The sequence below is a fragment of the Aspergillus fijiensis genome (genome assembly GCF_003184825.1).
Source record: "Aspergillus fijiensis CBS 313.89 unplaced genomic scaffold BO72scaffold_66, whole genome shotgun sequence".
NCBI classification, from domain to species: Eukaryota; Fungi; Ascomycota; class Eurotiomycetes; order Eurotiales; family Aspergillaceae; genus Aspergillus; species Aspergillus fijiensis.
In genome coordinates, this window is record NW_024469042.1 from 1 (window position 1) to 11,102 (window position 11,102).

At 53.0% G+C, this 11,102-nt stretch overlaps 5 protein-coding genes across 5 annotated transcripts; 2 read left to right on the plus strand and 3 right to left on the minus strand.

Annotated features, from left to right (window-relative positions):
* Positions 1 to 641: 641 nt before the first annotated feature.
* BO72DRAFT_252461 (uncharacterized protein) lies at positions 642 to 2,335 on the minus strand. Its single transcript, XM_040940047.1, has 3 exons — positions 2,186 to 2,335; positions 1,526 to 2,082; positions 642 to 1,378 (listed from the first exon to the last, which is right to left on the minus strand). Exons 1-3 carry the CDS (start codon positions 2,234 to 2,236, stop codon positions 826 to 828), a joined length of 1,161 nt encoding a protein of 386 aa, XP_040796930.1. The 5' UTR covers positions 2,237 to 2,335; the 3' UTR covers positions 642 to 825.
* Positions 2,336 to 2,788: 453 nt separating this feature from the next.
* BO72DRAFT_462499 (60S ribosomal protein eL6) lies at positions 2,789 to 3,819 on the plus strand (the record flags this gene model as incomplete). The annotated part of the gene is made up of 3 exons (XM_040946564.1): positions 2,789 to 2,890; positions 3,232 to 3,567; positions 3,667 to 3,819. The coding sequence occupies 3 exons, from the start codon at positions 2,789 to 2,791 to the stop codon at positions 3,817 to 3,819; spliced, it is 591 nt and encodes a 196-aa protein (XP_040796931.1).
* Positions 3,820 to 5,352: 1,533 nt separating this feature from the next.
* Positions 5,353 to 6,945, minus strand: BO72DRAFT_438424 (sterol desaturase family protein; the record flags this gene model as incomplete). Its single annotated transcript, XM_040943381.1, has 2 exons — positions 6,223 to 6,945; positions 5,353 to 6,114 (listed from the first exon to the last, which is right to left on the minus strand). The coding sequence occupies exons 1-2, from the start codon at positions 6,700 to 6,702 to the stop codon at positions 5,353 to 5,355; spliced, it is 1,242 nt and encodes a 413-aa protein (XP_040796932.1). The 5' UTR covers positions 6,703 to 6,945.
* A 277-nt stretch (positions 6,946 to 7,222) lies between these two features.
* On the minus strand, positions 7,223 to 8,725 carry ksrA (3-dehydrosphinganine reductase). Its single transcript, XM_040945667.1, has 3 exons — positions 8,458 to 8,725; positions 8,262 to 8,393; positions 7,223 to 8,210 (listed from the first exon to the last, which is right to left on the minus strand). The coding sequence occupies exons 1-3, from the start codon at positions 8,599 to 8,601 to the stop codon at positions 7,377 to 7,379; spliced, it is 1,110 nt and encodes a 369-aa protein (XP_040796933.1). The 5' UTR covers positions 8,602 to 8,725; the 3' UTR covers positions 7,223 to 7,376.
* Positions 8,726 to 8,910: 185 nt separating this feature from the next.
* BO72DRAFT_452150 (something about silencing 10 family protein) lies at positions 8,911 to 11,063 on the plus strand. The gene is made up of 2 exons (XM_040945668.1): positions 8,911 to 9,147; positions 9,213 to 11,063. Exons 1-2 carry the CDS (start codon positions 8,964 to 8,966, stop codon positions 10,955 to 10,957), a joined length of 1,929 nt encoding a protein of 642 aa, XP_040796934.1. The 5' UTR covers positions 8,911 to 8,963; the 3' UTR covers positions 10,958 to 11,063.
* The last annotated feature ends 39 nt before the right edge of the window (positions 11,064 to 11,102 follow it).

Consider the following 11,102-nt stretch of genomic DNA (forward strand, 5'->3'; position numbering starts at 1 on the left):
ACGGTGTATGGATTCTGGACATGATGGACATGAATTGGAGTGTCTGGAACTACGCCAATGCGGCCCTCGACTGGGGCGATTTATCCATCCACGACCTCTGTATGGCTGAAAGGGAGAGAAGAGACCCTCAGCATTTGCTAAACATCCGAGCCTTACAATGATTCGAAAAAAATAATAAATAAATAAATAGAAAAACATGACTATTCTGGTTCGATGGATCATTTCCCTACCCGCGGCCTGCCTCATCTCATGCTTTCCTCATATTCATCCCCCCCGTCCCTGACAGCAATGAGCAACCTGTCAGTTACGTATTCCTGATTTTTCTCTGGTACAGGGAGTCTAGATTTTCTTTTCTCCTCCACTCTACACTACGTATTCAGTCCAGCACTCTAAACTCTACTATCTTTCAAACGTCACTCCCATACATCAGTCAAGATCAACATTCCACAATTGACTGAAAGTACTCCTCCGTACATACTCAGTAATCATAGCCACCTCGCGCGCCACACCGAGCAAGAAATGGCTGCCTGCGACCAAAGCTGGTCCCCACCACACCTCCGGAGCATCCAAAAATAGAGTCCACTCTCCGTCCATGGAGTCCATGGAGTCCATGGAGTTTCATCCATGCAGAACCCGCTAATTTGCGTGTCTCAAGGCGTCACAACGCAAATTAAGTTAACTCCCTTCCATAACTCACTCCATATTTAATATACACTAATCCTACCTTATATGAACACGGTAGGGCTGGCAAATGACTGGGAAATTTAGGCATCATCGAATAAAAAACATTTACTGTAACTCTTGACAGGATAAAACTAGAAGAATCTAATCAGTCTCCATCCGGTTGTTTCCTTCAGCTGTCGTATCTTTCACGTGGTTCCGAACGCCCTGGAGGAACGCTTCGACAGCATCACCACCCCCTAGGGGAACTCCTCCTCTACGCATAAACCCGCCATTCTCCACGGGGATCTTGAGGGCTTCGCTGATGCTCGGTAATCCACCATCTCGGATAGCCACGGTCAGACTGGCGAGGCTCTGTGCGAACTGGGGCGAGTGCAGAACTTTCCGCAGGATGTCTTTCTTCTGGTCCTCGTCGAGGGACCCCATGGCGGCTTCCGCGATCTCGGGGTCCTGATCAGCCACCGCCGCGTCGTCGATGTCTTGTGCCAGGAGGAGAAGCGACGGGGGCAAGAAGCTCAGCAGGTGATCGACGGTCTTGGCGTCGGCGCCCGCCAAGAAGGGAAGCGTAGTTGACGGAGGAAGGAGATCTTGCAGAGTAGTGAAAGGCCGCTCGGGATCTTGGGATTGGCGCGCACCCCCGCCCAGAGACTGCAGAAAGCTCTGCACGACAGATGAAGGATCCGAGTCGGCAGCGGCCCTACATTGCGGAAAACTCCCAGTCAGCACTCGTACAGTAGCATATCTTTGAAAAAAAAACTATAAAAAAAGCTCGAAGGGTACAGCCAGTCCGCCCAGTGTAAGAAGCCTAGGGTGAACATGAGGAACTGTCGAGATATGTACCTACGCTCTTCCACCATCGGCACCGCCCTCCCTCGATCCTTGGCCCTCTTCCCGGACATCGCCCCCGGTAGCATCGGGGCCAGCGCCTCCGCTGTTACCTCCGCGGTTGTGGCTGGGGTCGTGGTCCACACCCTCTACATCCTCCATGGTCTCGTCGTCGTCGCCACCGCTCGAGGGACCCCGAGGCAAGTTGGCAATCTCTTCTTCGACGTCCACCTCCTCACCCTGCAGCAACGTGTTGACGATCTCACCCAGTCGGATATCCCTGGGGCTGAACCAGCTGGGATTGCCACCCTCGTGCTGCGACTTAGATTGCAGCCAAAACAGGTACCGTTGCGAGCTCGACGAGAACTTCAGGACGTAGATGCGACCATTGGTGGGGGCAGCGTTGCCAGTCGGCTTGTAGGGAGTGAAGGTTCCGTCGGAAGGGACCATCACCAGATCCAAGTCAGGTTCGGTGTGAGGGGCAGTTCTCGGGCGCCAGCAGAAGTGTACCAGCTCATCTTCGATGTAGAGGTAGATGTATCCGGGGGTGGGCTTGGGCTTGACAACGTTGCCGGACTGATCCACCAAGAGAGAAAGTCAGTTAGCATCAGCATCGAAAGAGGGGACGGCATGTTTCCAGTGTGTAGACGGGAGGTCGGAGCTCTGGGAGACAACTCACCTCGAGATCACAGATACCCGCTTTGAAGGTGATGATTGGGGTTAAAGACATGGTGGGCGAGGTGTGATTGAACAGGAGAATATAATTTGTGAAAGACCTTTAAAGCTGAAGGTATTCCAGTTGAGCAAGATAACAAGACAGCAACCTCGGTTGCTCTGAGAGGTGGGAGTGAAAAGAGTAGTAGGTTAGGATAATGGACAAAAGCTGAGCAAAGCAAGGTACGTCAGTTGGAGGTTACCCGCAGTAATGTTTAGGTTGATGGACGACCAGCTCTCTCTCGCTCTGTCTGTCTCTCTCCTACTGAGTAAGACAAGAGCCAAGCGAAATGCATAGTTGGGGCCTCCCGAGAACCCGAGCCCGTCGGACTTGTCGCCTCAGGCATCCAGCGGCGCTATCGGCTCTATCGCTATCAGGACCTATCAGGACCCCTCCGAATCGGCACTAGCGCCTTTCGGCTAGGGCTCGCGTTCACACAAACTCACACTTTCCCGACCTGGGGCGCAAAGCAGCAAGTCACACATCAACTCCAGCAACCACCCGCCGTCGACAACCACCACCTCCCCCCTACATTCTTTTCAGACCATCTTCGTCCCGGTAGCCAAAATGTCGGACCTGACGAAGCAGTTTGGAAAGGGCCAGAGGACTGTGCCGGCCCAGAAGGCCCAGAAATGGTACCCCGTTGATGACGAGTCGCAGGTCAAGAAAGTCAGTACACCGACCATCACCCTGAGGCAAAAGAGCCAGAATCATTCCGAACCACCGACCAGGGAGGCTACGAAGATGCGATTTGGGAACTATGGACGAATGCGACATTTGCGCTGGTGATAAAGAGGAAGACCCTCTCCGGGTTCGGAGATCCGGGGAAGATTGGAAGGCCAGGAATTAGGGCCAATTGTGTCAATCGGACCATGAGCTTTCGATCATATGGGACAAATCGCATCTTCCGGCCCTTCTGGATCGGCAATGGTTGTTCTGGATACTGTGGTGGAATCGCAAATGGGGATATAGGTCGTTTCTCTAACATGACCTCTTTTTCACGATTATAGGTCCGCAAGGCTATCCGTCCCGCCAAGGTCCGCGAGAGCCTCCAGCCCGGTACCGTCTTGATCCTCCTCGCCGGTCGCTTCCGTGGAAAGCGTGTCGTTCTCCTCAAGCACCTCGAGCAGGGTGTCTTGCTCGTCACCGGTCCCTTCAAGATCAACGGTGTTCCCCTCCGCCGTGTCAACGCCCGCTATGTGATCGCCACCAGCACCCGCATCGACATCAGCGGTGTTGACGCCCAGACCGTTGAGAAGGTCTCCGCTGCCGACTACTTCACCAAGGAGAAGAAGGCTGAGAAGAAGACCGAGGAGGCTTTCTTCAAGCAGGGAGAGAAGCCCCAGGTACGTTTTGCGTCCCGTCGGTCCTCTACTCCGGCAGGGAGTCGACAACACCTCTCAAGAATATGAATACTGATTCGATATGCTTTTACCTCGGTACAGAAGAAGCAGGTTGCCAGCGCCCGTGCCAGCGACCAGAAGGCCATCGACCAGTCCATCCTGGCCGCCGTCAAGAAGGAGAACTTCCTTGGCAGCTACCTCGCCTCCAGCTTCAGCCTCCGCAACGGTGACAAGCCCCACGAGATGAAGTGGTAGATGTGTGACGCGGCGGCCGCGGGTTCGGTAGTTTTTGTGTGGAGGAATCCTGTCAAAAGGCGGCTAACCATGCAAAGTCGGCGTTTCTCTCGGTCAAAAGTGTGGGGAAAAGCGAACTTGCAGCGCCGGGAAAGGGCAAAAGACCAAAACAAAAGAAATCAAAAAACAAAACCTTTTCATGAAATATATGTAACTCGATTCAGGCCTCATGTTTGCTTAGGATTGCGGTTTTTTTTTTTCTAAACTTTTTTAATGCGGACAAAAAGGGGAAAAAAAAAGAAACCGGTTCGTTATCTCTTTATTTCACGAGAAGCCCCCCCCGTTTTGTTTCTTTGGTCTGCTCTATTTCTTTTGCTTTTGCCCATACCCCCTTTCCCAGCGTGGCCGATCTTTGCGGTATTGATATCACCAGCCGAAATGAAATGAAACCAAACAAAAAAAAGCAGAATACCTCTCTTCCAGCTCATCTACCTAATTTCTTATCTCTATGAGCTCTGGACCAATACCAGGTTCTGGCGGTACAGTTACATTCTCATAGAAGCTTATGTTTATGATCGATTACTATTACCATCTCAGGAGTGTCCGGTGTCTTCAACCTCACTTCATTGTGACGAACCTCTTGTTTCGGATTTCTGGGCCGATGATGTAATATCATAGATAGACCATGCCAGTATGACTTCTGACTGAAATCACAGCACGTATATACTATACTATGTATATCTACTCATGCATCATAAGAACCTCTTGTGACGACCTCGCTAAGCCTAACCCAAGCTCCCAATAAAGCCAATTGCTCTCTGACCAGCAAAGTTGGTGGTTTATCAATTACTCCTGGCAAGGAACTCCCTATCCATTATGTACAGCACTGTAAGTACTCTGGATCCTTGACATGACGAGCCTCGTTACAACAAATACCTCCATTTACTCAAACAAACTTGTTGTTCCACCATCTTTTACAGATCTAGACACAAAGTGACATCGACATAACATGTTAGGTAACAGATTTCCTGGTATAGACAGATGCCATTCTGGTTCGTTGTAGCGAGGTCTGATAAATTCCAAATCGGCTAGAACCCGAAGTTGTGCGTTTCCTCTCAATCCCCGTCTCCCACTCAGGCGATGTAGATAAGCGGGCCTACTTAAGTAAGTACGGAGTTGACAACCCCAACTCCGATAAGAAGATCGCTCCAACTCTCAACTGTCTCTTCCCCACACAGCCCGAAAATCGCACAAATAGACAGAAAACCAAAACCTCCCAATTCAATCACAATGAACAGTTCATCTACAAACTGAAGAAGACAGTCTATTCAAAATCTAACAACCCATTCATAAAAACCAAGGCCTCACTCCCTTTTTGTATCCCCAAAGCCGTACAGTACAGTACAGTACAGTACATATACTCGAGTGTTCATACCCTCAAGGCATGACATGACGTAACAACCCAAAACAATGAACCATCAAACACACCTACACAAAAAACACCACCAACACCACCAACACCACGACAAGACCCACCCCTCAATCAATCAAGTCTCACCCTCCTCCCTCCCTCCGCCTCGCCCCCCTCGTAGTCCGCCGAGCCTTCGGCTCGCCAGCCCAATAATTCTTCACCCGCCGCAACTGCGGCGCGCGGGGCTGCATCCCCACCCCCAAAACATCATCATCATCGTCATCCCCATCTTCACCCACAGGAAGAACATTCTCACCACTGTCAACAACAACATCATTATCAGCGTAATCCTTGAGATCCTGTGCCAGCACAATCCCCTGGCGTTGGAGGTGATGGCGACGACGATGGGAATGAGGAGGAGCTCGTTCCTCCTTCGCCTCCTTCTCTTCCTCCTCTCGCCCGCTATTCGGCCGCCGACGCAGGCGCAGTCGCGGCGGCGTGGGGGGGTCGGCGTCGTACTCCTCGTCGACGGTCGTGCCCAGCACGCGGTCCACCACCCCCCAGGGCCCGAAGTTGCCCGTGCCCAGGCTGTGGAGGTGCGCTTCCATGTTGCGCGCCATGCCGCCGATAAAGAACCCCGTCGGCATCGCGGAGTATCCGCTGTAGGCGAAAGTCTCCTCCAGGGAGACGATGGCCAGGTAGACCAGGTAGGTGACCAGGTGCAGGCGGCCCAGGGCGACGGGGAGGATGGTGGGGAGCCAGCGGCCGACCAGGTAGGCGAGTGGGTGGTCGTAGTGTGCGGTGAGCGGGTAGGGGGCGCGCAGGGCGTGGTACCAGGCGGCGTGGAGGCGGGCGAGGGGGTTCTTGGTGTGCAGGATCCAGCGGTGGATGATGTAGCTGAGCATCTAATGTCGCGGCGTTTGCGAGTTAGTAAACGGGTAAACAAAGAAGAAACAGAAGAGAAAAAAAAAAAAAAAGAGACAGAGGGATGAGATGGAACAACTCCGACTCACCTCTCGTAGGATCAATCCCCAAAAGATCTCCCAGGCCAGAGACCACGGGAGCGGAAGCTTCAGCGTCACTCGCACAAGGCTCACCTTGCGAAAGCGGCTGGCAAGGGTATGTTCAATGGCACCTTGGACGGCGACACCCAGGGCCAAATTGAAGAGCGCCCACACGGCGACTTTGAGGTCCTTGCGCCGGATCCTGCCCCGTTTGTTGCCGTTGGGCAGTCCGTATTCGCCCTGGGCCTTGAGGAGCACGGCGGCCGAGGGCGTCAGGATGTCGAACAGGAAGAACAGGAGCGAGGGAAGAGCATAGCACAGCACCCGCACGGTGGCAGTGCCCACCAGCTCAACGCGGAGAGCCGTATGCGACAGCACCAGGGTCGCCCATGTCATGTAAAAGAAAATAAAATTGACGCTGGTGCCGCAGAAAGCCCACACAGGGGCGATGAGGAGAGAGAAAATCGGAAGCGCCAACAATGGGTTCATTGTTGTAACCGGTCAAGTTGACCGACGTATCAGTAGCAGCGATAAATCGGGTAAATGGGCAATGTTTATTTATACCAATAAATATTTATTTCTGTATAGCAACGGCGATGCGAACCTTTTTCGTCACGCGCGATGTTGCAGCTATAGCCTGAACCAACAACACCCACAGAGACGGCGATACTCGAGCGAAGACTATATAGTCATCCCGATTTTGCGACTTGAAAGAAGCTGGTTGTGACTGGGATGGTTGGATGTTGGATAACGCGACTCGACCAAAAATCCCCCCCCACCGTGGATAAGCCGCGGGTGCTTGGCTCCGACTGATTCGGTGCAGCCCGCCTTCGCTTTGTCCGCTCACCCCAAGCCACCAATTCTATCTTCCTTGTCTTCAACCTCATCAAAGCAACGAAACAAGCGCACCAAAGAATCTCGAACTATCATTCTTAGTTTCAATGAAGGCTGCGCGCTCAACTCCGACTCTCTGTAGCTATTTATGTGAAGACACAAGCAAGGAATGGGTCGGATAATGAAGCATGGATTAAGACTACGGCTATATGTACATGTTCTTTAGGAATGAAGATAATAATGGCTGCAAGAATGGGGAACGCAGCTCCGGGTATCTAGGACATAGACCAGGCAACAAGGACTCAAAGCAGGGCAAACAGCACGACACTTCAATTGCCATCAGGGTTGGTAGGAAGACCGTTCTTCACTCCCCACTTCCAGGCCTTCCGTCGGAGGTCGAAAATCACTCCAGGGAAGACCAAGTTACTGAGCCAACCTGTCAATGTGTCTTTGATGATGGAATTCCGTGGGCTGGGTCCAAGAGCCGACCCTTTCATGAGGTCGCCCACGAACATCGTCGTAATCAAGTATTCGTCTCGCTCAAGGGCACTAATCGCGATGCTTGCAACCTCCTGAGGGGACTGTGGCTTGTCGGCCTCCTCCAGCTGCTTAGTCAAAGCTGGTTTGAGTTTCTGTTCGTTGTCGAAGCCTGGGCTCAAGATCCCCATGGGAAAGACCGTGTGAATCTTGACATCTGCAGCTGGAGCCTCGCAGCGTGCCTTGGAGGTACGAGAACCATTGTAGATCTCAATCTCCTGGCAGAGAGTGTCGGACAAAGAGCGAATGGCTGCCTTGGCTGGGGAGTAGGGAGCGTAGCCCGCAATAGGCACGAAGGCGAGCGTGGAGCAGGTGAAGATGAGGTGTCTGGTTGGAATTGGAGCTTGCCGACTCGGGCTGATAGGGGTAAGCCACCGCTGCAGAGTGGCATGGGCCGTGTTGGCTGCAGTCCAGTACACGGTATCCATCTGGTCCCGTAGCGACTTGATGGATGTCTCGGTGAAGAACCCAGGATGGCAGTATCCGGCGCAGCACCAGACGATATCAGGCTCTTGTCCATCGTTCCATTCGGTGACCTCGGCCATGATACGTTGGCACTCTGCAGGGTCGGTCAAGTCCGCACTGATGTAGTGGAACCTTTGCCGCTCAACATTGTCCGCCACTCGCTATGATAACCATGAGCATTGAACCTTAGCAAGAATAGCAGGATGACTCACCTTCATGGTCTCAAGCGCAGCCTGAAGCTTGGAAGCAGTTCGTGCCACAATCACGACGTTGGCCCCCATTTCAGCCAGCTGGCAAGCAACTGCCTTACCCATGCCCTCGGAGCCGCCAGTGATCACTGCGGTCTACATAACAACAAATGAATCAGTGCACTGCTTGGAAGTAATCAAATCATGAAACAAGACATACCCTGCCCTCAACAACGAAATGATTACGAGATCCGAAGCCGAGCATCTTGCTGACGGTATAGAGAAGGATTCCGCAGAGAATGGTCGAAACTCCCAATATAGTTGGGGAAGAATCGTAATGGATGAAGGATAGAAGTTGATGCATGGGGGGAGAAGAGAAAGAAAGAAATTCAGAACAGTTGGAGTTTGAGAGATTAAGAGTCCACAAAGGGAGGTTCCTCCTATCCTTGTCAAGAGCGACCTGCTCCTGCTATTTTCAAATGTTGTTGACTGTTGAATCTTTTGATGTTCAACTGGAAGGAACAACTGCGGCCTCGGTAGACCTTCCCGTCACACCCGGAATCAAACGGTGCAAACCGTCCTCCACCCTGCTCTCTTTTCCGGGCTAGCGTCACTCGGGCGGTGAGCGTCCCTCCCAAAATTTTATCGCAAAAGTTTATCGAAACCGGAGCGGAGGGTATAGCTTCACATACACAATCCCTATACTACATCTTACCAACGCCTATCATGGGTAAGAAAAGAAAGGCCGGTGGTCGCCCTGCGGCCCCCAAGCAAGACAACTTTGGGCCCTCTAAATTTGACATCGAGGAGAGATTCGACGATTCCGAGGATGAGTTCCAAACCGGTCGCGATCAGATTCTGTTGGAGGAAGCACCAGAGGCAAAGCGTCGTCGCAAGGTAGCTGAAGATGGTAGGCCGACTCCAGTCAGCTCTCATTATACTTATGGTACTGGTTCTGACCGAATGTGATTACAGAGGCTATGCTGCAGCCATCGGACGAGGAGATTATGGGCTATGATTCAGCGGACGAAGACGAGGACGACGAGGACGACTACCAGGAGGACGGATACGACGATGATGAAATGGACGATATGTCATCGAAATCCAAGAAGCGTGCGGGTAGTCAGGGAGCCGATTCCGAGGACGAGGAAGAAGGCCTTGCTGCCTGGGGCTCTTCGAAGAAGGACTTCTACAATGCCGACCAAATCGAAACGGAAGCCGATGCGCTCGAAGAAGAAGAGGAGGCCAAGAGACTCCAACAGAAGCACTTGCAAAGCATGAACGAGGAGGATTTCGGCTTCGACGAGACGGAATGGGCCGAATCCGGAAAGGCGGACGATGCGGAGGACGACGGTGGAGAAGTGACGGAAGTCCTCCCACAAGTTGAGATCACAGAGGATATGAGCACTGATGAGAAGCTGAAGATTCTCAAGTCGAGATACCCCGAATTTGAGCCGTTGTCGAAACACTTTTTGGAACTCCAACCCACTCTCCAGGAGCTCAAGAAGGCCGTCGAGACCTTCAACGCCGAGGATGACTCCGAGGACGCCCCCGACTATGCGCCCGTCGCCGTCGTCAAGTTCCGTGCCCTCTCCGCCTACCTCGGTACCATCAGCCTATACTTCATGCTCCTGACCTCCGCCAAGGACGCGTCTGGCAAGCCCGTCCCCCTCTCCCCCGCCGAGCTCCGCGCACACCCTGTGATGGCCACTCTCGTCAAGTTCAGGAAACTCTGGGAGTCTGTCAAGGACCTCCGCGAGCCCGAATCCGAACCCTCCGACATCTCCGAAGACGAACTTGAGGAAGACGAACTCTCGGATGTTTCTGAGGTCGAGATGCCGACGAAGAAGGAGCAAAAGGACAAGAAGCAGAAGAAGAAGACCAAGGCACAACTGGCAGCCGAAGCCCGCCAGGCGGAAGCGGAAGCCCGGAGAGCGAAGAGACTGGAGGAGACCGAAGCCAATCTGGCCGATCTCTCCAAGCTGGTCACTGCGCCCAGTAAGAAACGCGCTGCTCAGAAGATCAAGACGGTGGCCAAGGATGAAGACGACTCGGACTTCGGTGATGAGGATGCTCTCACTGCCAAGGAAGCCGAGGAGAAGGCCAAGCAGAAGCGTTCTCTCCGCTTCTACACCTCCCAGCTTGCGCAGAAGGCCAACAAGCGTAGCGCAGCCGGTCGCGATGCTGGTGGTGATGCAGACTTGCCTTACCGTGAGCGCCTGCGGGATCGCCAGGCTCGCCTCAACGCCGAGGCCGAGAGGCGTGGTAAGCAGGCACTCAAGGAGTCCGAGCAGCTTGGTGGTGATAGTGACGAGGAGGATAACCGGGTGGCCAAGCAACTCCGCGGTGACGAGTCCGACAGTGACGATTACTACGACATGGTTGCAGCGCGCTCCAAACAACGGAAGGACGACAAGAAGGCGCGCGCAGAGGCTCACGCCGCCGCTGCCCGTGAAGGCGGCGAGGTGCACTTCCAGGAGGAGGTTGGGCCCGATGGCAAGCGTGCCATCACCTACCAGATCGAAAAGAACAAGGGTCTTGCTCCCAAGCGCAGCAAGGACTCTCGCAACCCGCGTGTCAAGAAGAGGAAGAAGTTCGAGGAGAAGAAGAAGAAGCTGGGTAGCATGCGCCAGGTATACAAGGGCGGTGAAGGCCGCGGTGGATATGGTGGTGAACTTACGGGTATCAAGAAGAACTTGGTTAAGAGTGTCAAGCTCTAGTCTCGTTTCTTCATTCGATGGATATATACCACTGCTGCTTTTCACCGGCGTTTTCTGTGTGCTAAAAAGGAGGGTTTTTCTTACTTGTACATAAATAATCCATTTGATGATACAAATATTGTGTGTGCACTATGTCTTCACCGTC

Coding starts and splice junctions, on each gene's coding strand:
- ksrA (XM_040945667.1), bottom strand. CDS start 8,601: ATGCATCAACTTCTATCCTTCATCCATTACGATTCTTCCCCAACTATA. Junction 8,394..8,457: donor ATTTCGTTGTTGAGGGCAGG/GTATGTCTTGTT, acceptor GTTGTTATGTAG/ACCGCAGTGATCACTGGCGG. Junction 8,211..8,261: donor CTGCGCTTGAGACCATGAAG/GTGAGTCATCCT, acceptor TGGTTATCATAG/CGAGTGGCGGACAATGTTGA.
- BO72DRAFT_452150 (XM_040945668.1), top strand. CDS start 8,964: ATGGGTAAGAAAAGAAAGGCCGGTGGTCGCCCTGCGGCCCCCAAGCAA. Junction 9,148..9,212: donor TCGCAAGGTAGCTGAAGATG/GTAGGCCGACTC, acceptor ATGTGATTACAG/AGGCTATGCTGCAGCCATCG.
- BO72DRAFT_252461 (XM_040940047.1), bottom strand. CDS start 2,236: ATGTCTTTAACCCCAATCATCACCTTCAAAGCGGGTATCTGTGATCTC. Junction 2,083..2,185: donor CGGGTATCTGTGATCTCGAG/GTGAGTTGTCTC, acceptor TTGGTGGATCAG/TCCGGCAACGTTGTCAAGCC. Junction 1,379..1,525: donor GGTGCCGATGGTGGAAGAGC/GTAGGTACATAT, acceptor TCCGCAATGTAG/GGCCGCTGCCGACTCGGATC.